The sequence below is a fragment of the Hippoglossus hippoglossus genome, chromosome 14, assembly GCF_009819705.1.
Source record: "Hippoglossus hippoglossus isolate fHipHip1 chromosome 14, fHipHip1.pri, whole genome shotgun sequence".
NCBI lineage: Eukaryota > Metazoa > Chordata > Actinopteri > Pleuronectiformes > Pleuronectidae > Hippoglossus > Hippoglossus hippoglossus.
In genome coordinates, this window is record NC_047164.1 from 4,666,999 (window position 1) to 4,693,679 (window position 26,681).

Sequence of the window (26,681 nt, forward strand, 5' to 3'; positions counted from 1 at the left end):
GCAGCGAGCGTAGGGACATTACAATGGCCGGAGCAGCACAGAGACTTTGGTTGCACTGATATTGATTTCCCACTTCTCCCGAGTAATGTGATACGTAAATTAATGAAACTCGCTGGACAGGAAACTCCCTAAAGGTTTGTTTAGTGCCTGTTTATTGCTTCATTGTGGAGGATTATCTCGTGTTGTAAAGGTGATTTTAAGACACCGAAGAGAGCAAGTTGGGATTAAATTCATTCTTCACTGTGGAATTTACACACAGATCCTGATGTAGACTAATGAAGATACTGGTGTGAAAGAAATAAAGTCCAGTTTGTAACATGAATGTTCCTGAACGAGATGCTGAAAGTCTTTAAATGGCCTTTCCTGCATTAGGTACATTATATATACAGGTTCATGTTGTGATGAGGTTAGATGTGATTAAATATTGTTTGTCTATAATACAAAGCTGAATGTTTTACTAGTTTTAACTATAATCCCTTATTTGCATTAGTTAATTTAAGGAATTCAACATTTTAATTATAATTTCTAACATTTTAAGTTTACATTTGTTCGCTGTATTCATAGAGAGCAAAAACACTTCAACGCATCAACAACAAAAAATACCATATATTATCAATATCATCATTGATCATAATCCCATGCTATAGCTTTTCATACACTTAAAGACAGGAGTTATACTGGAAGAACGTTACTTGTCAAAGTCATTTGAAAATAGGACTAAATATCAGCGGAGTGAGAGACGTGGAGAAAGCTGAATTACACTTATTTGCTTTAATTAATTTCAGGAATTCAACATTTTAATTTAAATGTATGTGTTCTCTTTATTCATAAGGGGAAAAAAATCACTTTAAAATTCAAAACATCGATGACAGAAAATATCATATATTATCAACAGGCATCCTTTAGCTTCTTATAGACGTTTAAACAGGAGTTGTAATATAAATAAACAAGTTAAAAGTAAGTTGAAAAAATGAAAAAAGACAATAAACATACAGAAACAGAGTTTTATCCGATAAAATATAAATATATATAAGTATTACCCAATTAATATATCATCAAAAGATAGTCATCCTGTAAAATCCGTTTGTTTTTTACAGTTTGTATGTATTGAATATTTGTATTGTATCTATTTAAAGTATTGAATGATGAGAAAGTGTAAACTCGACGTTACTTTACTGTAAAGTTTACTTTTACTTCAATGTAATAAAATGTTCTGCCTTTCCGGTCGCGAGGGCGCGCACGCCTTGATGTCAGCCGCGCGATCCTCCCGGTGCACGCGCGTGTGTCCCTTGACAGGTGGGCGCGCGCAGCTGGCGGCTCGCTCGCGCCGCTGACGGATGGAGCTGGTGTGACTCCGGATCTCTTCCGACTCTTTGGGACAAAACCGGAGGAAAACCGGGTTTTTTTTATCCGCGATGAGAACCGAACAGAGTGAACCGGGAGAGAACTCCACCAACTCGGTGAGCGCAGAGCATGACGGGAAACGTAACAATAAGTAACCATGAGTGTTTGCGTGAGGAACTAACGTGAACTCCAACACTAACCCCCAGAATCCTGACCTGCCTCAGAAAACACCGCATTTACACTTTGACTTTAATTTAACTGTATCTACACAGGTTAAAAACACATGAAACGTTATTATATTGTTTATTTAACACACGCTTTAAAATTCGGCTCACATATAATTCACCAAACGGCTTTTATTTTAATAAAATCCATATATATGTCCCCAATGTGGCTGATGAGCAAACAGGGATTTCTGTCTGAAATCAGTTTAGCTTCTTATCTTATTACACATTTATTCTCTAAATCACAAACACATAAATTAGTAACTAACTTTAGAATCAAAAGATGTTTTCAGGTATATGACCAAAACTAATCAGAACCATATTCCATAATATATTCTACAGATGTATATATAGTTGAATATGGTGCTAATAAGTTTTAATCATATGTGACTATAGCAAACACATGATGTTTTCAGATATAGTCACATAAGGCTAAAACATATAACTACCACATTCCATGATATATAACTATAGAATATATAAGGAAATATGGCTGTGATATTTCAAAACAAATTCTACAGGCTGTAAAACATCCCATGTGTCTGTCTCAGTGTTATTTGAGGCTGTAACATTTAGATAAATCAGCGGTGGGCTCTGTCTCCATCCGACCAGACTTTATCAATAGGCCTTTTCTAATTCCAGCCCCCCCCCCCCCCCCCCCCCCCCATACAGCACATGAAGCCAAGTCTCTTCTGGGGCTAAAGGGTTCGGGGGTTCGAACGCTCACTCACACTGTAGAAATTATGAGGTGTCAAAAGAAAATCATGTGTTTGCGTGTGTTTTCTGTTTGGTATTGACATAGGAAGTGTGTGTCTGTGTGTGTGGGTGTGTGTGTGTCATAGAGAGAGAGAGATAGAGAGAGAGTGAGAGACACCCACTGCCTTTGTCACTCAGCTCTGGTGGCATGCTGAGTGGAATGATAAACAGAAGTCTGTGCTATCCATGTCAGACGCTTTAAATAGAGGCTAAGCAAGAGGGTCTCAGATAGCCCCCGGGCTCCATATAAGTCTGGTCGGGTTGCTTTTGCCTGTCTGTGTGTGTCTGTGTGTGTGTGTGTGTCTTTGTGTGTGTGTCAGAATGAGACCCTGACATGTCCACCTGCTTTCAGGGAGGGGGTGGAGGGCTTTATATAGCACCTCTCGCTCAGCAGACTCATGTTATTTCTTTCTTGTGAAGTGAAAACATATGACGGCCTGTGAGAGTTTGTATTTGACGACGACGGATCGTAAAGTATTAATACATTTCTGTCAGGTTAACAGTTTGGTCAAGGATGCACTTGTCAAGTCAGGGGGGGGGGGGGGGCAGTTGATGATCAAACTTTTGTTCAAGTCTTCAAAGAACTGCATCAAAGGAATAGTTTTGGGGACGTACACTGATTTGTATTTTTGCATTGTGTTAAATGCAAAGATTGAAGCCTTGCGTCAGTGCAGTACATGTGAAGCAACCACCGGCGAAGTTGGCACAAAGTCTGGAAACGAGACGGCACAGATCCAAAAAAACAACAGATTTCTTCAGTTTCTTCAGGGATCAGTCGCGTGAACCAGGACGTGAAATCCGTCCTCATTATGTGCTTGTGTACAGGAATGAGACTGGTACCAGTGAAAAGCAAATAAACCTCCCAAAATGCCAAACTATTACTTTTAATACTGTAATTTTCCACAGTTATTTTTTAAAGCTGCATCGTCCTGACACGTGTTTGTCCTTCAGCTCCACATCCACACACCATGATGTGTCGACACATGTGTGCGTCAGAAGCCACGACTGAGGCCTACTTTTATCTTCAGCTCTCACATGAGTCACATTGTGTTCACATGAGTCACGGTGGACTGGAAGTTGGGGAGTTATGGATGTGGGAAAATCTACCTGTTTCCCCAAGGGTTAAACCTGGGTTGTATACAGGGGCGTAGTCAAGGTTATTCGTCAATTAGATATTATAAAGGAAACCTATTGCTATTTGCAAGAAACCTGTTTTATTTGTGTTTGATTCAAACATTTGAAATGACAGGTGTTAGATTAGCTGATGGACCAAACTAAAAAGTCAAAGTAAACGTTAAATAAGTTTCTCTCTAACATGATTCCTTTCATCATCACACTGATGCACGGATATATGTATATTGTGGCTCTGTCTCTGGATCGTGGGAGGAAGTGGAGACGTGTCTTGCATTTCCAAAGCCAGTCCGTCAATAACCCAAACTGTGCGACTGCCATTAAACAAAATGTCAGTTTTAGAGACGCCTGGATGATCTCATGCTTGTTGTTGCCTTGTGTCTGATCTTATTCCTCAGCAGAGCGAGATGCTGATCAACCAGCTGAAGGAGATCACTGGCATCCAGGACCCACAGATTCTCTACAGAGCCTTGAAGGTAAGATCATCAAGGGTCAATAGATGTTTAACGACAACTCACGCTGCGGAGAAAAAGGAACGTCTCTGAACAAACTGTCGTGATAATCCATCGCTCGAGCCACACGGGAAGCTGTTCTGTAATTAATCGAAAATTAAATGATTGATGTTATAAGAGCAGAGCAGCTCCATAGTGTCGAACGTATGTAGTAATGCAATACTTCACTAGTATTTTATTGCCAATTCCTCTGCAGACACTATAGCTCCTTTATCATGTCCTTGTCTCGTCTCTTAAAGGCCAGTCAGGGGGATGTTGGACATGCTGTGGGACTGTTAACAACACAACCTGCAGAGGTTCAGGATCCTGGAGAACCAGAGGAGACAGGGGCCCCTGAAGAGGCCTGGGAGGGCCCAAAAGGTACAGCAAGGGCCAAGATAGACTGCCACAAAATTCTGACTGAATTTAATGTAATTAATATACAATTACATCCTTTAGGATTAATCAATGCTTGTTTCCCACGTTTTCAAATGCTAAAGTGTTTAAAGTATTATTAAACATTATTGTTCAATTGTCTGTTTCGTAAAAGTTGAAAAAAATTGTCCGACACTAGATTGTTGCACGTTGTTGTGTATTTTTCCTCAGGAATTCGTAAAGATGAGCTGCAGGCGGCCATAGAGCTCAGCCTGCAGGAGTCGCACAATGCCCAGGAGGAGGAGAGAGACTTTCACAGGTGCTTTTTCACCTTTTGCCTCTGGTTTGATTTAAGTTAGAAATTCAAGCAAGTTATCGCAGGAGACAGTGGATCAAACATCTAATTGATTGAGACTTAATTATACGACCTGTGCACAGGACAGATAATGTGAATACGTCAGCCTGTGTCTAACAGAGTTGTCTGATGTCCTGTCAGGGCTCTGGAGGCCAGTGCAGAGGAGAACGCAGCGAGAATGAAGAGGAAACGATGTGAGGCCCAGGGCGACATGAGCAGCCCCGCAGACTGGATCCGCCAGGACGACATGCCCGTGGGCATTCGCAACGTGGGAAACACCTGCTGGTTCAGTGCCGTCATACAGGTAATAAAAGTATTATGATAAAATTCACAATGCACACATAGGAAATGTTCTGTGAGGTGCACCGAGCTCCTTCTGAGTGTCCACCTGCTCCAACAGAGTTAAATAGCTCCCTCATTCTGCTCTACGAACATTTATAGACTTGTTTCCCTTCCAAGTTTTCTAACTTTAGTCTGTCAGAGGTGTCAAACCTTGTTTTCAGGTAGCAACAGACTTTTGGTCTTTTACAACCTACTAGAGCTCAACCGATGCCGCTACGGATATTCTGGGATAAAACATTTCTGATACCAGTTTATTAGTCAATATATATATGAATATATACAAAAAAAACAATTTGCAGTGATTCCCAAGATGTTGTTATCAAACCCTAATGACAAAGATTATTATAATAGTATAAATTATAAATAACTAAACATAAAATGAAAATACAAATACAGCCAAATATATAGAACTTCGATTGAGAAAGTAAACACAATTTAAAAAATAAAATATAAACTTGAATACACATTAATTTCATATCGGTGCATATCAGCAAACATGAGCGCTGATACTGATATATGTGTGAGGGCTCATATCGACTGATGTCTTCATGCTTTTAAAGTGAATCCTAAATCATCATCTCATAACATGCTAATAAAATTAAACGTCAGAAGTTAAACGAGTGTGTGGCCATCTTCACATCTACAGTATTTTTTTCTGAGCTGCTAATTCTATTAAAAGTCCATTCCCGACTGAAGTTGGTCAGACCTATCAGGTGGCTCGGCAGAAACCAGAGCCTCATCGAGCGGCTCAGGCCGTGTGGATGATTAAAGAGCGAGGGACGCGATGATGGAAGCGAGCGGAGCACTTCCGAGTCAGAGCCTGAAATGGACGACGAGAAGACGGCGGCTATTTGTCTCTGTTGAACTCAAACGTGCTTCTACTTCGATTGAGACGTCAAACCCTCTCAGGACCGAGGTTATTGTCTGGAAATGAGAAAATGAGGCGTTGTAGTTTGAATGCAAATTTAAATGACATCTTTGTTTACAAGTCAAACAGAGCCCAGCTCTTGATAAAGCCGTCTCCGTCAACAAAGTAATTATACTATCAGATTTAGACTGAGTGACCACATGATTCAATTGTCAGTTCATTATCCCTCTATTATCCTCTGTGGTATAAATTACAGTAAAACTGAGATAAGCAGTAATTGAATTTCCCACACAAACAGAAAAATATATCATAAGTGCTCAGAGGCTCCACTCACCGACCCACATGACAAATAAGACGAGCTGACAGGTATTAATGTGTTGAGCTTATCATGTTTTTAGTGGCAGGGCATGTGTGCGGAGCTATTATCCATAAAACTAAATCATTTATTTAGTTTTAAATCTGGAAACTGGAAGAATTAAACTGTGTTTCTGAAAAGATCAGGAGCAGCAGACGCCTGATTTTGAAGCTTGCAAATTCAGGAGATACTTCTTAATGGAGTTTTTCCAAATGTTCCTGCGACACAATTCTCTCCCACTGTATATTCATGAGGTCGAAGGAAACTTTTAATGTGATTTTAATAGTAATTGGAGTCAATTTTGAATATCTCATTCAGATAATTTACTAATTTACTGCTTGATAAAGTGATGAGCTCCACTGCTGAGTGCTGAAGTCAGAGGTGTAAAGCTGAAATGTCTTAATGTGCAATACACATCTGCTCTTTTTTTAATACCCAATTTTGTTGTATTAATTATGACAAAAAATTTGACTAAAATCCGTGGTTTGACTATAAGACTGGACTAATGCTCCTTCATTTCTTTTTGTTCTAGTCTCTGTTCCACCTGCCTGTGTTCCGGAGGCTGGTTCTCAACTACCATCTGTCTGAGCGTCTCCTGGAGAAGTGCAAGAGCCACTCAGTGAGTAAATCAGAACTTCTTCACACGACTTCAGCCAGCACAGGGTTGAAGTTTGAATCTCTGACTCTGTGTTTCTAGGACAAGAGGAACATCGCGTTCATGCAGGAGCTGCGTTGCCTGTTCGCCCTCATGCTCGGCTCCACCCGCCGGTTCGTGGATCCCTCCGCTGCCGTGGAGTTACTGCGCGATGCCTTCAGGAGCAGTGAGGCCCAACAGGTACAACACACACATGCTGTACTTGTCATTTACCAAAACATCTCCTCGAAACCTCCCACGTGCCGAGGACGGCTTGTTACTCTCTCAGAGGCAGGAGGCAGGGTGCGTGTCTGGCAGCACCTTGTTATAGTGTTAGATCATCGGGATATTTAATCACAATATAATTTTTAAAAAATTCCTTCCCTCACATATTTTTAAACAAGCAGTGAGGATTTTACATTTGTTTATAAGAAGATATACACAGTCTTAACTTCCTTTCTTGAGGTACCACTGAGACTTAGGGTTAAAGACAGTGACTACGTTTTCATGGACACCAATGTTCTTACATTATAATAATCTGAATAAGACTCTGTCATGTAAACAGCATTTTCTTAAAGGTTCAGTGTGTAGAATTTTAGTGACATCTAGTGGTGAAGTCGCATGTCGCAGCTGAACACCCCTCACCTCACCCTCCCCTTCCAAACATGAAAGAGAACCTGTGGTAGCTTCAGTTGTCATAAAAACTCAAAAGGTGTTAGTTTGTCCAGTCTGGGCTACTGTAAAAAACATGGCGGCCTCCGTAGAGAGGAGCCGCTCCCGATATATAAATAAGTATTTAAATATAAAAGCTCCATTTTAGGGTAAAGAAAACACACTAGTGAAAACATCACTAGGATTATTTTATATTCAGTTTCTGTCAATAGATCCTTTTTCACCTAAATCTTACACACTGGACCTTTAATACCTAAATCCGAATAAGGTCTTACTCAGAATAAGCAATAATCGAATCAAGACGTGGAGTATAAGTAGAATTTTTCCTTTCTAATGTCTTTATTCTAGGATGTAAGCGAGTTTTCCCACAAACTGCTGGACTGGCTCGAGGACGCATTTCAACTGGCTGCCAGTGGAAAGTAAGTTCTCTGCTGATGACACCCTCATGCATGCTTCATGACTATTCTTCATTGGATTCATAAACATAATGTCGTGTTTTTCTTTTAGCAACGCAGAGGACAAACAGAAGAACCCCATGGTCCAGCTTTTCTACGGCACCTTCGTAACTGAAAGAAAACATGAAGGTGTGGTTTGGTAGTTTTGTCGTAATCAATCTGAGTTTCCTGCTCGGCCACTCACGGTTGTTGTGATTCTGTTTTAGGTAAGACGCTATGCAACACCGAGCAGTTCGGTCAGTATCCCCTTCAAGTCAACGGCTTCAACAACCTGGATGAATGTCTAGAAGGAGCCATGGTCGAGAGGGAGATTGAATCACTGCATTCAGAACACAGCGTTACACCTGGTCGTGAGGTGAACGTCTTCATCCGCCGACAGCAGCAGAATTTCTACCTGCTTTGACTTTTCATCCAGTGTTTGTGAAAATCTGATTCTGTGCTGAGACGATTTGTATTTTCTCTCGGTTGCAGAGATGGTTCAACAAGTTGCCGCCTGTCCTGACGTTTGAATTGTCCCGATTTGAGTTCAACACTCAGCTCGGTCGTCCTGAAAAGATACACAAGAAACTGGAGTTCCCACAAATCATTTACATGGACAGGTGAGCTTTGTGCAGATATTATAACATATAGAGTCATTTTATTCTGTTTCACTCGCTCCAACGCAGTAAAAACGACCGAAGACAATATACTTCCAATAAGACTAAAGCTGCTTTCTTACGTGCACTGAAAAAAACCCTGAGTGAGCTCATGTGAGAACACATCAGGGTTACGTGTGGAGGATCCAGCGCGAGCGAGTGGGCACATTGGTGACATTTCTAACATGTGAGGGACGTAAAACTGAAAACAAAAAGAGAAGCCACACACGTAGAAGACGCCAACGAAGCAACAACTTGGAAAGACGATGATTTATTCGAGAGATTTTGATGACGAGGGCCGAGTCTGGTGCAGATTTGCTGTAAACAGATGAATTCTGCAGTTGAATTTATACTATGTGTCCTGCCTCCTGCTGCTTCAACCAGGCGCCTCCGCTGCAAACAAAGAAATTCCTGTATTTGCTCCAAAATGTACTGGGTTCCTCCCAGGTTCATGCCCCACAACACCATTACATTTCATGAAAATTCTGTCCTGTAGTTTTTGATTAATCCTGCTCAACAACGCCGATTTAAAATATTACCTCATTAGCGAAGGTCAAAATTACCACAGTAGGAGAGTAGGTCTGCATCAATTTTCACCAGGACAGTTGTGTTATTTAAATGCTCAGTGTATTATCAATGTAGAATGGAGGATCAAAACATATCCTTTAACAAATATTACATACTGATCAATTATTGGTTTACAGATATCTGCACAGAAACATAGACCAGACCCATGAGAGGAGAGGGGAAGTGAAGAGACTCAAGGAGCAACTTGCAGTCCTTCAACAGAAGTTTGAGTGGTACGTTCATCGTTAAAGCCGAGATCTGACCTCAGTTTATCCTGATTTTAATTGTCTCTAATCGTCTTCATTCACAGCTACAAAAACTACGGCTCAGGACCGACCAAGTATCCTCTGGCTGACATGCTGCAGTTTGTGTTGGAGTTCGCTACGACAAAGCCCACAAGTGTTTCCCCGGCCGAAGACCTGAGACTAGCTGCATCTTCACCGACTCTGTCAGGTCCCCCGCTCAGTGAACCCACATCCAGAGAGAACGGGTGTGAACCAGAAAACTATACAAGGCACTGAACACACAAGTATTTGATAGGACTTCTTACAGTATTTACAAGTTGAAATATTTACAGTTCATATTTACAGTAATAGCAATAAGATCAGTTTTTTTATTCGTTCCTGGAATCTAGAGAAGACTGGCCCACAAGTGCAAAACACAAAACACAAAGGCAGATAAGAAAACACAAAACATTGTCAACATTTCCTTGCATTCTAATATACACTTCATTTATATTAATATCAAAGCATAAAAGCAGCTCAAGGAGTTTTATAGGCAGAAAAGTGGTTAAAACAGGTAACAGGTAACATTGTACTGTACATAGTTACTTCCTATAAAACTTAATAATTACACACCCATGTTTCTGTTGCCCTTCAGTGAACCAGAAGACACAGATTCTTCCGAGGGCCTGGTGTCCAGCGTGTCGAGCTGCCAGCGGACCCCCATATACAAGCCCTTCACCCAGTGCAGACACCCCATCGACTGCCCCCCGCACCCTGCCCCACACAGCATCACCGACGAGGAGCTCCACTTTGTTAAGAACTGCCTACAGCGCTGGAGGACTGAAGTAGAGAATGATATCAATGGTATTCTGATGCAAATACACACCAACACAATTATCACGGTGCTTATTCACTTCTGATTCAGTATCATGGGCTTTGTTCTAGATATGAAAAGCATCTCTGTTGTTATGGTGCTGAAGAGGTTTTCTACAATTAGACTTTAGAGTTTGCTTTTAATTGACAGAAACAGGGTCGATCAGATGGTTAATAAAAATATATATTTGATTCTGCCACGTTAACATGCGACAACAGATGGAGCAGAATACGATCAATCTCTGATAAAACAGCAGCGAGTTGAAGATTTGCCAAAGGCGCCTCCTTCACTGCGCTTTGTTCCAGCAGAATACCAGGTTTTAAAAATACCCGGTGTGTGATTATATAAATAACCGGTTCAGGCTGTCTCTCAGCGGCCTGTGACTCACGGCCGTCCCAGACAATAGACAACGATAAAATGTGACGTGTCCAGTTGAGTCGTAGTCCTGTGACTTGAGTAGCAGTTGGAGAAAATTCACTTTCTCAAACGATATGATACGAGACAATGAGATGAGTGATATAAGACAAGGTGCGGTGCCACACAAGTAATGTAAGATAAGATAAGGTACAAGACGATATGAGTAATGTAAGATAAGGTAAAGTAGCCCCACATTGGGAAATATTTGCCAAAATATGGCCGAAAATATGTAAAGGAATAAGATATGCTGCTAAAGAAATACATTTTCTCTGAGCTGTATGTGTAATATACTAATTCTCAGTTTTTGTTTGTTGTGTGTGTGAACGTGCGTGCGTGTGGGTGTGCGTGTGCGTGTGTCAGAGCTACAGGCCAGCATTGACAGGCTCAGTCAGAAGCTGGAGGGCATGTACTCAGACAACAGTCTCTGTCAGGTGAGACTCACACTTCAGTCACTCTCACACACACAGAAGCTGTGGAACGTGGATTTATCTCGATCTCTGTGGAGAAACAGAAAATCACGTCATGTAAATAACAAGAACCAATCAGATCGCTGTTGTACTGCAGAGCTTCAGTGTGTCACACAGTGAACCTTCAGTATCGTCTGTACTGGTATCTAGGCCCCCTACAGACTCCACGCGGTGCTCGTCCACGAGGGCCAGGCGTCGGCGGGTCACTACTGGGCCTACATCTACGACCACGCCAACCAGCGCTGGATGAAGTACAACGACATCTGCATCACCGAGTCGTCGTGGGAGGAGCTGGAGCGCGACTCGTTCGGGGGCATGACCAACGCCAGCGCTTACTGCCTGATGTACATCGACGACAGGCTACCGCACCTTATTACAGGTACACCGCCATGTGCTTTTCAATCAGCAATACCGTACCGTACCGTGGGAACTGGTGTGTGACTTGGCCAAACCTGAGAGTCTGTTTGTATATATACACATGAGGCTAGTAAATATAGGTCATATATTGTTTTTTGAGTAAGTTATCCCTTCCTCACATCTACCTAGAAGACACTGATGACGAGACAGGCCAGATGCTGCACGGCATGGACTCCCTGCCGCCCGTCCTCAGGCGCTACGTCCACGAAGACAACCGCTGGTTCCAGCAGGAGCTCAGCGAATGGGAGGAGCAGTTCTGCCAGACGGCCGCGCCGCAGGGAGAGACCACCAGTTCTGCCGAGATCCTGAATCCCGGTCCAGATGACGTCCAGCAAACAGCTGTTGAGCCAGCACCTCAGTCAGGACCCTCCACGGAGGAGGAGGAGGAGGAGGACCAGGGAGCCGCTGAGGAGCCAGAGCCAGAGCCAGAGCCAGAGCCAGAAGCAGAAGCAGAAGCAGAAGCAGAAGCAGAAGCAGAGAAGGATCCAGAGGCCGAACCTGGAGAGAAGCCTGAAGGTCAGCTGTTAGGATAAGGAAGCTATTTCAACATCCTGGAAGCGAAAGTAGCTTTCCAGTAGGAACATGTGTGTTTATTCACAGCCTCTCTCATCTCTCTCTTTGACCCCAGAAGAATCAGAGTCAACACCATCACCACCACCCCCGCCGCAGAGCCCTGGCCTCCAGCTCGACGACAGCAGCACTGCAGCCGTCACCGACACCGACGCCCCGGGGCCCGGCCAGAGCTCCACTTCAGCTGAGAAGGAGCCGCAGAGTCAGGTGGTCACCTCAGCGACACCCCTCCCATCTGTTTGCCCCTCTGTTGGATGTGGGTCAGAAATTCCAGGCCACAAAAATAATTGTGTATATCTGGGTCAAGAGTCGTGTTTCACCTCTTAGCATAGCGATGGAAATCTGAACTTAATGTCAGGCCAAAGTGCAGTGCAAACTACAGATGGATTAAAGGTCACGAGTAATTAAAGACATCAACTGATTTGTTGTTTTACACTCAGTAACTTGTTCAGATACACAAATAACATTGAATATATAAAAATAGATATAAGAAACAACAAACTCATCCTGGGAAATTGTTGAAGATGTCACAAGACACCTCCTTCAAACACATTCCCTGATCCACCTTCTGATCTGGATCCTGCTGACAGACAAACAGACAAACTGTTGAAATCCAAACGTCAACATTCTGATTCTAATCTTCCTGAATGTAGGATTTGTTGTAAGTTGTTCCATCAGATGGCTGTAAAGTAATTTAATTAAGGTTCGTGACTGAAAAGCACTTGACACATTGATTTATCACACGTGAGGGGATTTTCCTCCTTACGTGTATTTCCAGCTGTAAAAAGCTGCAGTGTCTCAGTGCATTCACTTTATTTGACCTGATGTTTTTCAGATATATTCATTGTGTAGATACATTATTGCAAAGAGAAACTGTGCCACTCTGCCTAAGTCCTGTAATAAGTGTCCAGAGGTTCACTAAACGCTGAGCACGACATAATTCCATCGAACTCATAATCATTTTTAAATCTTTCTCTGACAGACCCCTGACCCCGAAGCCGAGCTCAGCAACCCGACATCCCCTGACCTCCATGTGGATAAGGACGACGCAGAGGTGACGGACCTCGGCTCCAAAGCTGAAGACGAGACGGAGGCCTCCGGAGAAGCCCCTGAACAGGAAGCAGAGCAGAAGGAGGAGACGCAGCAGCAGGACGTCCCGCCGGCGAGGCAGCGGCAGACCGAGGACGAGGTGTCAGAGGTGGAGATCCCGAACGTGGGCAGGATCATGGTGAGGGCCGATGCTGATGGATACAATGAAGAGGTAAGGACAGGAAGTTGTTTTGTCTTTTTAAGGTAGTTAGTCATCAGTTTGCCGCCCAGTTTCTCTTTCATTTCATTTCTCTTCTCCGTTGTTTCCTCTTTTCCCAGATGATGCTGACTCCAGCTATGCAGGGCGTCATTATGGCCATAGCCAAGGCCCGATACATCTTCGACAAGGAAGGCCCCGAGGCCGGCCTCATCAAGGTTTGATCAGTTTCACAAAATCACCCCATGATTTTACTTTGAATTTACTTCTGAAGTAAACCACTCTGCAGTTTTAAATATGTATGTGCCTCGAAAATACACTCATTAGATATTTAATATTGCAAAAGGCTACAAATTAATCCCTTTTCTTGAATTCTCAGCTGCAGATTTCCTCATTAATAATCCTCAGCAAACACTGTATTAACAATTATCAACATTATTAGTAGCCTCTGAAAGATTTCCTTCAATAAATGATAGAGACAAGAATTTCTATAAACCACAGTATTATTTGTGACCTTGTCTCTTGACTCATAAACTTGAATAATCTCATGATAATCTCCCATTTTATAGATTAAATATTAAATATATATTTGCTCCCTTCACTTGTGTTGAAGCCCAAAGGCACAATTTGCTTGTTTGTGTGTATTTTGATGAGATTAAAGTTAAATATCTGTCTTCACTCAGTTAACAAAACTAGTGTTCAGTCCCTGTATGAGGTCTATTGGTCACGATGAGACTGGATCAAATCAGATGTGTTTTCATGCTGTTTCATGTTTTCTAATTGAAATATTGAACATGTCCCACTGGTTCCCTCAGGCCTTCCATGAGGAGTACTGCCGCTTGTTTGAGCTCTCCCAGGAGGAGACGACGCCCCAGGAGGATCCTCGTCTGCAGCACGCTCTGGTCTACTTCTTCCAGAACAACGCGCCCAAACGCATCATCGAGAGGACGCTGCTGGAGCAGTTCACTGACCGGAACCTGAGCTTCGACGAGAGGTGCACACAAACATCGACCAAAGCCAAAATGAGTCTCTCTTGTTTTGGATTAGGACGTTTTTTAAAAGTATTCAAAAATGAGAGAACAGATAATATACTGGCTACATCTTGGAAGGAATCACAAACCCTAAAATCAAGGAGAAAAACCTCTGTTGGACGTTTAATAAAATACGTTGTGAGATTAAAAGTATCAGGTGATTAAGATAAAAGATAGAAGATGATAAGATATAAAGAAAATAGAATATTAGGAAGAGAAGAGTCCCACAAATGTTTCGGTGACGAAAAAAAGAAAAATAAGAAGCATCAGTGCAAAAGTAATGAATAAGTAAACATGCCATTTAGACATAAGGATATATTAAAATGTATTGTCAAATATATATAATGTAAAAGATAATTGCACATGGTATTGCACAGATCAAAATATTTAAATAGCCCTGACAATGTACAATATCTACACGTAGCAGAGGGGAGGGACTAAAGTAAAATGGTTTTACTCACAGCAGCAGCTCCTCACTAAAAAAAAGCTTATTCTGCCACCTAGTGTCCAAAGCAGAGACGTGCAGCTGTAGTCTGAAAGTGTCTGATCTCTTCATGTGCAGGGCCATCAGCATCATGAGGGAAGCCCGGGCCAAGCTGCGCCTCATCAAGCCAGACGACATGGACATGGATGAATACTTGGTACCGTCTATCACCTGAAAGAATCAAGTGTTAACTGCTCCCACTTGCTCTGGGGGGGGGGCAGTTTTTTAAAGGGATAAATTATTTTTGCATTAATTACACAGGAAATTAACTTGTCAATGTTGTTTTCTTTGATTGCTTAGTTCAAGAACAGCATTCCCGGCCAAACTGGGATTCAAACCCAATAGAAGTCGTAGTAGTTTCTCAGAAAGTATCCAAAGCTTTACTAGGAACTAATGGTTATGAAGCACAGTGTCACAGGCAGGTTGAGGAAGTGTAAAAGTATTGAGAACAGTTTATTTTGGTCTTTTTATGGGATTTAAGATTTCCAGCCATATCCCTGTAAGACGAATAAAATGTCTTTATGTCTGTTTAAGGTTAAAAATTGAAAAAACATCAGCAAGAAAAGCCTGGCCTGTTCTCTAGTACAAAAAAATAAAAGCTTGAATTCAAGGAGGCAGAAACAAAAGATGAAGCTGCAGCTCTACAGTGTGATGCAACGACAGGAAACAAACCCAACTGTGGCTTGTTGTGTGTTTGCTCTCTCGCAGCAGTGGCACGACGACTACAGGCTGTTCAGGACAGTGTTTGTGTACCTGCTGACCGGCCTGGAGCACTACCAGCACGGGAAGTAGGTGTCACCACCGCGCCACCTGACCACTAACTGTCACATCACATCACTTCTGCAAATTCAATATCCATTCTATAAATAAAAATGTTGAAATATTCATTCTGTATAAGAATGAAGAGATAAAAACAACAGTTTAAAGGTTTGTTTATGAAGAAGGGAATATAACTAATAATGTTCTCATTTCTTGGTTAATAAAGTTCAGTTGGTCAGTAAACTGTTCAGTAGCAACAACAATTTTAAATAATATTGATGTACATAAATTAATTATATGTTTTAGGACTGAAAATTTACATTTACACTGTGTGGATGATTTACATGTATAAAAAAAACTGGGACTGGTTGTATGATACTTGTGTTGACTTGTGTGTGCGTGTGCGTGTGCGTGTGTGTGCGTGCGTGTGCATGTGTGTGTGTGTGTATTGCAGGATGCGGGAGGCACTGATCTACCTGGCTCATGCGTACGAGACCAATTCCACTCTGCTGAAGAACGGAGAGAAACGTGGCGTGGACAAGTCGCTGATTGGGGTTTACAGGAGGAAATGCCTCACTGTGAGTCAAGCAGCTCTCACGTTCGCTGTGTGGAGCAACATCTCATTAATGTGAAGCATCAGTATCACGATGAAAATATAAAACACTACTGGGAAAATGCAGGAGAAACTTTGCAACATTAATAAAAACACCTTCTCCGCCCTCCTCCTCTTCCAGGCGCTGAACGAGAGCGCCTCACGACTGTTCTGCAGCGGCGAGGAGAGCAAAGTGGAGGAGGGCGTCGCCGTCATGGACGAGGCCGTGATCCCCTGTCTTCACCTGATGAGCCGGGACCTGGTTCTATCGCAGGAAGATCGGGACGTCACGGAGAGCATCCGCAGCCACTGGTGCTGCTGCCTGGGCCAGGACATGGAGGGTGAGACCAGCTTAATTAACACATGAGCACGTTTCAAAATGTACCGACATTCATCTGTTATTCCACCAAATAGGCTCAAAACTGAGTTTCATTTAAATACCTCATGACCTTATGGTGGATTGTTTCTGCAATTTACTGTTGTAGGTTTCCCAACATACAGTAGTAAATTTGTAGGGATGTCGTCATCCTTCAATTGCTTTATATAACACATATATCACATTAATATCTCTAATGTGATGGCTGGAACGGCTTTTTGGTCTGATGTCAAATGGTAGTGATGATGATGATGATGACGACGATGATGATGATACTCACAGTTTCCCAGGTTTGCATCAGTTAGTTATTTTCTGTTATTTCCTTTTATTGCAGAAACAATAAATTGCTGTATTGAGAAATGTGGACATTCCCCACTGCTGTTTTAAAACAAACAAATCTTCAACTCAAACAAAACCCCGGAATCTACACTCCATCTGCTTCTCATTTTAACTGTGTTCTTCCTCTGTTTGCAGACTCATTGCAGGTGAAGTTGGGTGAGTTGCTTCCCCGGGTCCTGGATGGTGCAGCGGAGGCCGTCGTGCTCAAAGACCCCCCCAAAGTGCACGTCAACCAGGCACACGACCTGTGCAGCCGCCTGGCCGCTGTCATGGAGTCCATTCACAGCACGACGGTGGTCAGCGTGAAGTAAAGTCCCGAGTGAAACCTCCGACAACCTCCTTCCAACGTGCACCCTCAATGCAAGCAACACGGACGGTGGACTGTTCTGTGCTGAGCGACTGTGGGGTGGAGACATTTGTGTTTTTCACTTTATCTGCTGCTTTGGCGTCGCACACAAATATTGTTTTTGATATGTTAACACATGCAAGCTGCAAGCACTCATTGGGGATTAGTAGATACGGGAGGGGGGGGGGGGGCAGGGCTGTCACCACATGAATACATGAACAGCATTAACTCGTCAAAAAAGAAAATTTGTTCTACCCCAAAATCCTTTGAAGAATTTCTCGTAAAGCTTTAAATCTGTGAGAATGATCAATTTGCATCTGCAGCCTTCTTCTGGCCAACGTTCAAATGTGCTGCAGCTGCAGAGAGGATTCTAAAGATTTACTCTGTGTGACTATCACAGACAATTATTCGTGAAACCAACCTGCTGACGTGAGACAACATGACGTCCACCTCTGACTCGCGAGTACTCGTAAAAGTTCGTAAATGGACATGTTGTACTGACACTGGCGTAATTGTTCATTTTAAAAAGTGGCAACAGTTAAGACGTTTTCGGGGATTAACTCCACAAAATCGTTTTCTGGAGTTTACCTTTTAATATGAAGAAACTTAGCTGGAGACTGTTTGGGTCCGATACGTTCACAACAACAGGAAAACATCTGTAACATTCAGGCGGAGTAACATCTGTGTATCGCAGCCGGAGGCAGGACATGACGTAAAAACTAAGTTTTTGTTTTTGCACATCGACATCAGCCCCTTTTTGCCAAAAGCTCTTGAATCTCGTCGTCTTTCCAAGTTCACATCTTCGTCAGTGTCAATGTGTGTGAAGCCTCTTTTTCATCCTGAGATATTTGTATTCCTCCAGTTTTGCATCTGTCTCATGTTAGAAACGTCGTCAACACATCCACTCCTTCGCTCGCTTGCTCGCTCGTGATTTTTCCGGAGATTTTCTTGCAGTATTCTCACTGTGACTCAGACATTTGCCTTCTCACGTACAACCACTCTAGAACATTTCAGGAAAATGCTCAGACTCCAGTGCGTGTCTGAAAGCAGCTTTAGACCGTGACACAACTCTGCTGGGATTGCTGATTTGCTGATTGTGTTGCTAAGCAGCGTGAATGCACGATGAAGCCTCTTGATTTGTACTGCACAGTAACAGAGTTCTGTTAGTTAGCTTTTTTTTTTAAATATATATTTTATATTACTTTGTATTTTTCCAAAACAGACTCTAGAAAGTTTGACGAGTAAAGGAAATTCAGAATCGTATTCACAGTATGCAGTGATGCATAAAACATATTAATGTACAACTTTATTAAAAAGGGAGCTGGCTCAGAACACTCAGTTCACCTGTGAGCTGTAGTGTTAAGGGGCAGCTCCTCTTTGTATGACAGCACCTTGCATATACAACTGTGCCTTCTTTGAGATGTTCCTGTAACAGCTGCTGAGTCCACACTGCCTTTTCACTTGGTGTCTGTGATGATACTCAATAAATGTTTAAAATACGCCGTTTACTCCTTTTGTTATTTACTCCATCATGAGGAACTGTGGCATGGTTCTTCTGTAGAGCTTAAAGAATACGGCTGGTTATGACATTTTACTCAAAAAGAAAAACAAAACAAAACCAAAAAGAATTCATTCCGACAACTCTCTTGTTTTATGAGTGGAACCACGTTGTTTGTTATGCTGCAGCTTCCGGGGATGAGAAATGGAGCCAATGCTGAAGTGCCAAAAAAGTGCAGTTCACCAAGTGGCCACTTGAGGACGACTCCAAATTTAAATGTGGTTTCACAAGGGGACTGTTGGGCCTTGACGGAGGTTTGAGCTTTACTGAGGTCAGCTTCTTCAGAAAGTAAATCTTCTTGAATATATATATGTAAATAATTTTCAAAGATTTACACCTAATTGTTTAGAGAAGCCTGAGAGAAAAACACCTCCAGCCTTATCCTCTAACATGACTCTTTACTGACCCCTCACATCCAGAATGATCAATTTTAGCTCACGACCGATTCTCCTGCCATTTTCCTTCTAACAACTATTCGGTCTTCTTTCCATTTGTTCACACTGTTTGTTTTGCAGACCGTGCATTATTTTAAGTGCTGGGATTCTGTGTTCTTTTCATGGCTTTAGCTGAGAATAGCTAATCTTCCCCCAATTCAGATAATCCCCTTTTTATCTGTGTGTAATGTTGCATAACAATAATGCACTATTACACTATGAAATGAAGCCTTTACAATTAATCAGGTTTAAATGCACATTAAAGATGCTGAGATTCTGAGATTAAGAAAATAATACTCGAGAGTCAGAGTCTGCACTGCGGTGGATTAACGTCTGATTGTCTCTAGTCTCTGTTTTGCAGGATTGCCCTGATGTGGGATGTGTGAACCCAGATAATGGCCTCAGGTGATGATAGTCTACATCTGTGCTGAGATGTCAGGACAGGTTTCGTTCCATCTGAAGTTTGATGATCTTTGTAAAACATTTTTTAAGTAGCATTTACAGAAGGTCGTATGTTTCCTGCACACGCCACATGTTTACAGTCCCTGCTCACTGTTCTGTTGGTACAAATTAAAGCAGTTCTGCCACCGTCGCCGTCAAAGCATTACGACAACAGCCCGAGGATGTTTTTGGACGCAATGTTCAACAGAACTCCATTTTTATTCTCTTCACTCTGCTTCAGTGAACAGACACTTGGCTGATTGTCCCCGTTCTTTGTCCCTGATTTTCTCTTGTCTCTCCTCCAGCTCTACCCTGATTAAACCAATCCGTCATCAGTGAGGTGGCTTCACTTGGCCAGTGAATTGAGGTTCTTTAGAAACTTCCAGTGTGGGGACGGTTGACTCCGCTGCGCCTCAGCCTGGGATTTTAACATTGTGTGTATTGTGTTGTTTGACGTTAATCATGGTTTACAACAGAAAACTTTTCACGTTAAATCGGGATACTGATCCATTTTTCTTTTTTCTGGTATGGCACAAATGCACTTCAACGCCTGAACGTTTGCATAGAACTTTAATATAAACACCTTACTGAGCCCCTGAAGTCCCAAAAGATTATATATGTGTATCTTGTGCGCACAAGATAAAAAAGTTGTGTGCACACAGAGTTAATATCTGCCTAGTAAAGACATGACTAGCCGATGCTTTGAAGACAACACTAAGTTGTGTTTATAGCTTTTAAGAGTTTGTTAATTTCTTACATATTATGATTGAATAAGAGTCCTTCTGTTGGCTGAGCCTGTTTTCCTTTAGCAAATGATTCCTGACAATCCTGGTTCTCTGTGCAACAAGAATTTTATTGTATGACTCAGGTGAAAATACAACTTTATTAGTTTTCTCTAGCTATGGTACAAATATGGTGATTGTGTGCATCTGAGTGAATAAAACACAAACATCCTCTTTAAATAAATTTCTGCTGCACACATAATTAAAAGATATCTTTTGGGACTTCAGGGGCTCTGTATAATTGTTTATTGTTACAAAAATAAGCTTTTTACAATTTAACAAAACATTTCATTATAGGACAGTCTCAATAACATGAATCTACCTTGTTATAACGTGAAAAACATACAACAATAAACATTTCGTGATAGTGATCCATTTTAATTTTTCAGGTATGGCAGCAATCTGCTTCCATACCTGAACGTTTGCGTACAACCGTATGGAGAATCGTGCTTTTACTTTGAAGGCGCACACACACCCATCCGGAAGTCCCCCTGTTACGGCTCCAGGTTCGATTCCCTCCCAGGTCCCGACGACCCGAACCCCGAGAGACGGCCGATGCCCGGCGGAGTGGAGCCGGCGAAGAGGAGGCGACACATCACCCCCCAGGTGAGAGCAGCAGGGCGGCGGGTGGTGGTCCTCTCAGAGAGCGGCGCTGTTCCCCATCGGAGCTAAAGCTAATGCTAACGTCTGGAAACACGGAAGAGCGGAAGTAGTTGACGCGAAGAAACTGCGTCAGATCTCCGGGCAGCGCGAGGAGACGAGCACCGTGGAGTCCGTGTCCGTGTCAAGCTCCGATGCGAACGGGTGAGATGGAAAACACAACAAAATACACACAAGTTCGAATCCCCTGTGAGAGGAGTTAGCTTCCAACTGTTAGCTAGCTGCAGGAGCGAGCGAGCGAGCGAGCGCGCGTGTGTGTGCGTGCGTGTGTTTTTCTGTCACTTTTAACTTGATTTCCATCTTCTATCTGTGTATATTTAGCACTAATGCATGGCCCCGGTGGACTAGCTCTGTTATTAGCCCATGCTAGGTAAACGTATCCTGCTAACTTCACCGCCGTTCTAAATATAATGTAGGTTTGCTGTCGTGCAGATTCTGCAGCAGCAGCGGCACCGAGGAGACGCGGTGCACAAGTTCCACACGAACCCGGAAAAAACCAACCAGTTTGTTCGTGTTTGCACAGGCGAAGAAAAGTGAGTTGTCCCTACAAAGGGTCAACGTGAAACAAGTGTTCGGAGGAGGAGGAGAACAGGTCAATTAGAGCAATAACAATTAATATGTAAAGGGAAAAACAAAGTCAAATAGTCAAGTGCAATGTCACAAAAACTAAACACACATGAGGAGGCAAGAGTAAAACCAACTTGACAAGTTTAGACAGTGTAGGGACATGTTTGTTTTTACTGTCATCGCAGTATTTACATGTATAATCACTGCAAATGCATCATTTAGTCCGACTTAAAAAAAAAAAAAAAACTACAAACACGAAAATATCACAGTCAAACAAACAAACATGGGGTGAAGTAGGAGCCACCTCGGCACATGTCCTTGTTTGGTCAAATGTGTTATTTGTATATTGAGTGTTGTGTCATAAAGGAGTTTGGTGGACGGCATGCTGCTGATAAGAGTTAGAGAACTCTGACGAGATTTGGATCCACATCAAGTCCTTGAACGTGTGATGTAGAAGATGGAGCGTAACGTTGGGGAATGGACTGGGCTGACATGTATTGTTACGTTGGATCATCGGCAGGAACGCTAGATGTTCAAAACCATGAAAACAACTAAACCCTGCAGATTAAGTGGCTTTGAATGTCTCTATTTGCAAGATTTTGGAAGAAGCAGCTCCGGGTGTTTTCTGGAATTCAGATACGAGCGTCACGGAGCTCGTTGTTGGGGTCAGGTTGGACATTTGCATTTCACTTCTTCCCCAGAGGGGTCGGATCAAGTTGGTCCAGTCCACCCAGGCCAAGATGAGGAAACCAGTTCTAAATGGGCCCAGGTCCGGCTAGGGGCCATTGTCATCGTCAGAAACTGGAAAGTTCCTCAATAGGAATGTTTTTGGTATTTCTGGTGAACCCTATGGGCAGAATGCAAAATGCTTTAGTGCCCCTATTTTACAATACATATATTTTTTTAAAGTTTCATGATGATTTGACAAACATTTAAAGAGTTATGGCCAATTTCCCTCTAAGCCCCGCCCTTGGCAAAGTTTATAGTTAATAAGGGCCGTGATCTTTGACCAGTCATGATCATTTATAATAGAAAAGTGTATCTCAGTCTCACAAGGCTTTATACTGACATTTATGCAAATTAGCAAGAATCCATCGTGCCAGACAGTTATTGTCCAAGAGGCTTTGTTGTAGAACACAATGAGCTGAATTTGTGAGTGAAATTTCAAGTCAAATTTGAAGTTGATCTGATGGAAGCTGTAGGAGGAGTTCGCCGACTTCCTGTTTGGCCTATCAAATCGCTCCATGAGGCTTTTTGGTTCGTCTGGTCATGATACACGTGTGGACCACGTGATAATCATTTCTATTTCAATAGGGCCTTTGCACTGTCGGTGCTCGGGCCCTAATAATAATAATAATAATTCACTTCAGACTTGGTACCAGATGCCAGTTTATATCTTTTAATGACCTGTTGGCAATATCGGAAATAAATCTCCTTGATTTTTGATCAAACCTTTACAGTGTAATGTATATGCATATGCAAATAACACTTTACAATATTTACAACATTTCACAATAATGTGAAAACATTTATTTTGTCCTTTTTGTCCACAAAGATCATATCAATCATTTCCTAATCTTCTAAGTACCAACGTATTGTGAGGAAACAGGAAGTAGAAGTACAGCGGATTCTTTCCGTCTGGTTTAACTTCATGAAATTCGGTGCACACGTGTATCATGACCGGACGGGAAAAACAAGTCCCCAGCACCAATTACTGTGACAGATGGTTTTCATGCCTCTGGAGAAAGTTCACTCTGGGTTGTGGGAACATTTTGGGGTTTGTCTTAAAAGAGCCGAGTGATGGATGTGGATAGAAACGTGGAGCGACAGTGATTGATGGGAAGGAGGACGCACGACACCGATTGGTCTGCGTGATGTGGAAAGGCTGAGCTGCTCTGTACGTAGTTTGTGTTATTGTTCCTTCAAGCATCAGAACGGGGGATGGTAGAGAATTAGAATTAAATCAACCAGACTTTATTTGTAAAGCACTTTTCATACAAACAATGTAACACAAAGTGCTTTACAGAATAAAAGCAAAAAAGAACAAAAAGTTTGAGTCTCCAGTTTGCTTTTAAACATAATAAACTACAAAAATACTTTTCTACATATAATGGATATTTATATACAGATAAATACTTTTTTTGAGTAAAGAGTCAAAGTTAGTATAATCATCGTGTTACCTACTCAGTGATTATCTGCTTAGTGTCATTAGATTGTAAAAATAAATATGATATGATGAGGAGCTTCTCATTAAATAGTTTGATGGTGTTTTCTTTAGTGGATTATTTTGTGTTCCTGTCGAGTTGTGTATATTTGAATAAAGGCTCTTCAGGGACAGGAGCTGGCAAACAGTCTTAGGTTATCACTGCTGTGGTATGTGGCTCTGCTCCACGAAAACAAACATCGATTTCATGTCCTGTTAGCAGATTGGTATCATGCACAACGATGAGGCGATAAGTCAGTTCATATTTAGCCGATGGTTGTTACTTTTACCGTAACAACAAAGTGTACAGAATTATTTTCTTTTAATCTTTATGTTGTGTGTGTGATTTAAAAACTACTTAAAATGTAAGAAACCATCTTTGAGAAAAAAAAGATTTTACGTGTACTTGTAGTTCATGATCCATTCTCCACCTGCTAACACGGAGGTGGTGGGGTTTATAACCTATACTGTAGTGTCGTCCATCTTTATATTCAGTCTATGCTTCTAAAGTTCTCCCCTCGACGAGGAACCAGAAACCACACTGACTCTCTCTCTCTCTCTCTCTCTCTCTCTCTCTCTCTCTCTCTCTCTCTCTCTCTCTCTCTCTCTCTCTCTCTCTCTCTCTCTCTCTCTCTCCTTCATCCCCACCAGGTGCCATGAGCAGCGAGCTGAATGTGCCTATGGGCTCCCCGGCCCCAGGGGTCTTGGAGCAGCCTCCTGATGGCGGAGGGATGGACTACAGGGACTGGGTGCGGCGCAGCTACCTGGAGCTGGTCAGCTCCAACCACCACTCGGTGCAGGCCCTGTCCTGGAGGAAGCTCTACCTGAGCCGGGCCAAGCTGAAGGCCTCCAGCAGGACGTCCGCTCTGCTCTCCGGCTTCGCTATGGTCAGTGGTGTTCACCAACACAGTTTCATAAAGGAAGCAATGTGCTGATCTGTGGCGGCTGCTGGTTTCTTTGTGTTTCAGATGCACAAGACTAAGCTTAATGGACACTGAGCATCACTGAGTGTTTGATTACATCTGTATTACCACTTTAAATGTATGTTTCACACACAGAACTGATCTTTGAGTGGAAGTCACATGCATCACGTCTGCTTTGAGATATTATAAGCCAGGGTTTGTACTGCAGTGCCTCATTAATATGTTGAACACGTGGTTTCATAGTTTTCAGTCAATTCATTGCTTCGGCCATCTATGACGTTAAATGCAAAACATTCTCTGGTTTCAGCAACTGAGACGTGACGAGTTTCAGCTCGTGGTTTTCTATCTTTGTCAGTTTGCTGCTGTAGCGTGACTCTAAAAAGGCTCAGCCATTGAACTGAGGATATATGATGTTACTGTTTACCTGCAGGAAACCAATGCATGCTCAAACGTGATTGGTCAGAGTAGAAATGGAAACCAGAAGCGTCCGGCCTCAAAATCAGATTGGGCTTTTTCAAATGTAGAACACAGTTTAACATTTTTTTTATTAAATGATAACTCAAGTAGGAGCAGCCTGGAAATGCTCCATCTGAGTCTACTTCCAGACGACAGACATAACGTCTTCATTTGTGTAATCGTCATTTCAAGGTTACAATATGTTTTATATGTGAATCCTGTTGATATGAACCAGGTTCCGTTGACCTCAGGGCACTAGGGGTTTGTTTATATGCATGATTATACGATGGGCATGCATTAACCTGCTGATGCATATCTCTGGATGTTGTAGGTGGCCATGGTGGAGGTGCAGCTGGAGATGCAGTACAATTACCCTCGCGTGCTCCTCATCGCCTTCAGCGTGTGCACCACCGTGCTGGTGGCGGTGCACCTCTTCGCTCTGCTGATCAGCACCTGCATCCTGCCCAACGTGGAGGCCGTCAGCAACATCCACAACCTCAACTCCGTCAGCGAGTCGCCCCACGAGCGCATGCACTACTACATCGAGCTGGCCTGGGGTTTCTCCACGGCCCTGGGCATCTTGCTGTTCCTTACGGAGGTGGTGCTCCTCTGCTGGATCAAGTTCCTGCCCATAAAATCTTGCGGGGACATCAACAACAGCACGGCGGAGGCCACAACAAAGGCCTCGTGCAAGCAGGTGCAATACAGTGGCTGGGATGCGGCGCTGGCCTCCACCATCATCATGGTACCGGTGGGGGTGATTTTTGTGGTGTTTACCATCCACTTCTATCGCTCTCTGGTGCGCCACAAGACAGAACGGCACCACGAAGAGATAGAGGAACTGCACAAGATTAAGATACAGCTGGACGGCCATGAGCGATCCCTCCAGACTGTGTGATGACCTCACAGCAGCTTTAAGAACTTCCACTTGTATCTTATTTTTATCTAAACCCCTCTCACTGCTGTGACTCCTGTCCTGGTCGTTGATATTGCCTTGCTCAGACTCGGAGGCTTTAACGCTCCCCTCTTTGCGATTCAAATGGCTGTTACATGTCAGACCGCTAACTTATTCTTAAGGTCAATTTCTGTCGTAGGTTTTCGTGCCGTTAGCTCGTCTGTTTGAGATGTGTCGTCTGTGTCGGTCAAATACTACCGTTAAAAAAGGTTTACAGCAAAAGGGCTATTAGGTTCTATGTGCCATGTTGTTTTTGTCGTGTTTGTGTTTGCGTGGAAGCGTCGTGTGATGATCGGTTTCATTCAGGGTCTGGTTCTCCGTCGGCAAAATATCCGGATTCACTCTGTAATCCCTTA

The 26,681-nt window shown here is 42.7% G+C and overlaps 2 protein-coding genes across 11 annotated transcripts; both read left to right on the plus strand.

Annotated features, from left to right (window-relative positions):
- Window positions 1-1,286: 1,286 nt before the first annotated feature.
- usp28 (ubiquitin specific peptidase 28) lies at window positions 1,287-18,848 on the plus strand. Of its 9 annotated transcripts, none has more exons than XM_034605796.1 (27): window positions 1,287-1,460; window positions 3,854-3,931; window positions 4,207-4,327; window positions 4,553-4,640; window positions 4,818-4,980; window positions 6,774-6,860; window positions 6,939-7,076; window positions 7,896-7,966; window positions 8,055-8,131; window positions 8,209-8,357; window positions 8,474-8,601; window positions 9,342-9,437; window positions 9,515-9,694; window positions 10,084-10,292; window positions 11,059-11,150; window positions 11,337-11,565; window positions 11,733-12,023; window positions 12,072-12,119; window positions 12,232-12,383; window positions 13,156-13,434; window positions 13,542-13,637; window positions 14,235-14,413; window positions 15,013-15,091; window positions 15,643-15,722; window positions 16,148-16,271; window positions 16,428-16,626; window positions 17,136-17,311. In XM_034605796.1, the coding sequence occupies exons 1-27, from the start codon at window positions 1,416-1,418 to the stop codon at window positions 17,309-17,311; spliced, it is 3,654 nt and encodes a 1,217-aa protein (XP_034461687.1). In that variant the 5' UTR covers window positions 1,287-1,415. The 9 variants fall into 9 exon arrangements, with proteins under 9 accessions (XP_034461687.1, XP_034461688.1, XP_034461681.1 ...); XM_034605797.1 differs by having other exon boundaries at window positions 11,733-12,017; XM_034605790.1 differs by having other exon boundaries at window positions 11,736-12,023; window positions 12,072-12,120; window positions 12,209-12,383.
- A 2,172-nt stretch (window positions 18,849-21,020) lies between these two features.
- Window positions 21,021-26,681, plus strand: orai2 (ORAI calcium release-activated calcium modulator 2). 2 transcript variants are annotated; one of them, XM_034605802.1, is made up of 3 exons: window positions 21,021-21,365; window positions 24,643-24,878; window positions 25,702-26,681. In XM_034605802.1, exons 1-3 carry the CDS (start codon window positions 21,356-21,358, stop codon window positions 26,266-26,268), a joined length of 813 nt encoding a protein of 270 aa, XP_034461693.1. In that variant the 5' UTR covers window positions 21,021-21,355; the 3' UTR covers window positions 26,269-26,681. The 2 variants fall into 2 exon arrangements, with proteins under 2 accessions (XP_034461693.1, XP_034461694.1); XM_034605803.1 differs by having other exon boundaries at window positions 21,050-21,167; window positions 25,702-26,674.

What these genes read in the sequence shown, in the direction of transcription:
- usp28 (XM_034605787.1), top strand. Translation starts at nt 1,416, where the DNA reads ATGAGAACCGAACAGAGTGAACCGGGAGAGAACTCCACCAACTCG. An exon ending in CAACTGGCTGCCAGTGGAAA is followed by an intron (nt 7,967 to 8,054) that starts GTAAGTTCTCTG and finishes TTTTTCTTTTAG; the next exon opens with CAACGCAGAGGACAAACAGA. An exon ending in AACTGAAAGAAAACATGAAG is followed by an intron (nt 8,132 to 8,208) that starts GTGTGGTTTGGT and finishes ATTCTGTTTTAG; the next exon opens with GTAAGACGCTATGCAACACC.
- orai2 (XM_034605802.1), top strand. An exon ending in TGCTCTCCGGCTTCGCTATG is followed by an intron (nt 24,879 to 25,701) that starts GTCAGTGGTGTT and finishes TGGATGTTGTAG; the next exon opens with GTGGCCATGGTGGAGGTGCA.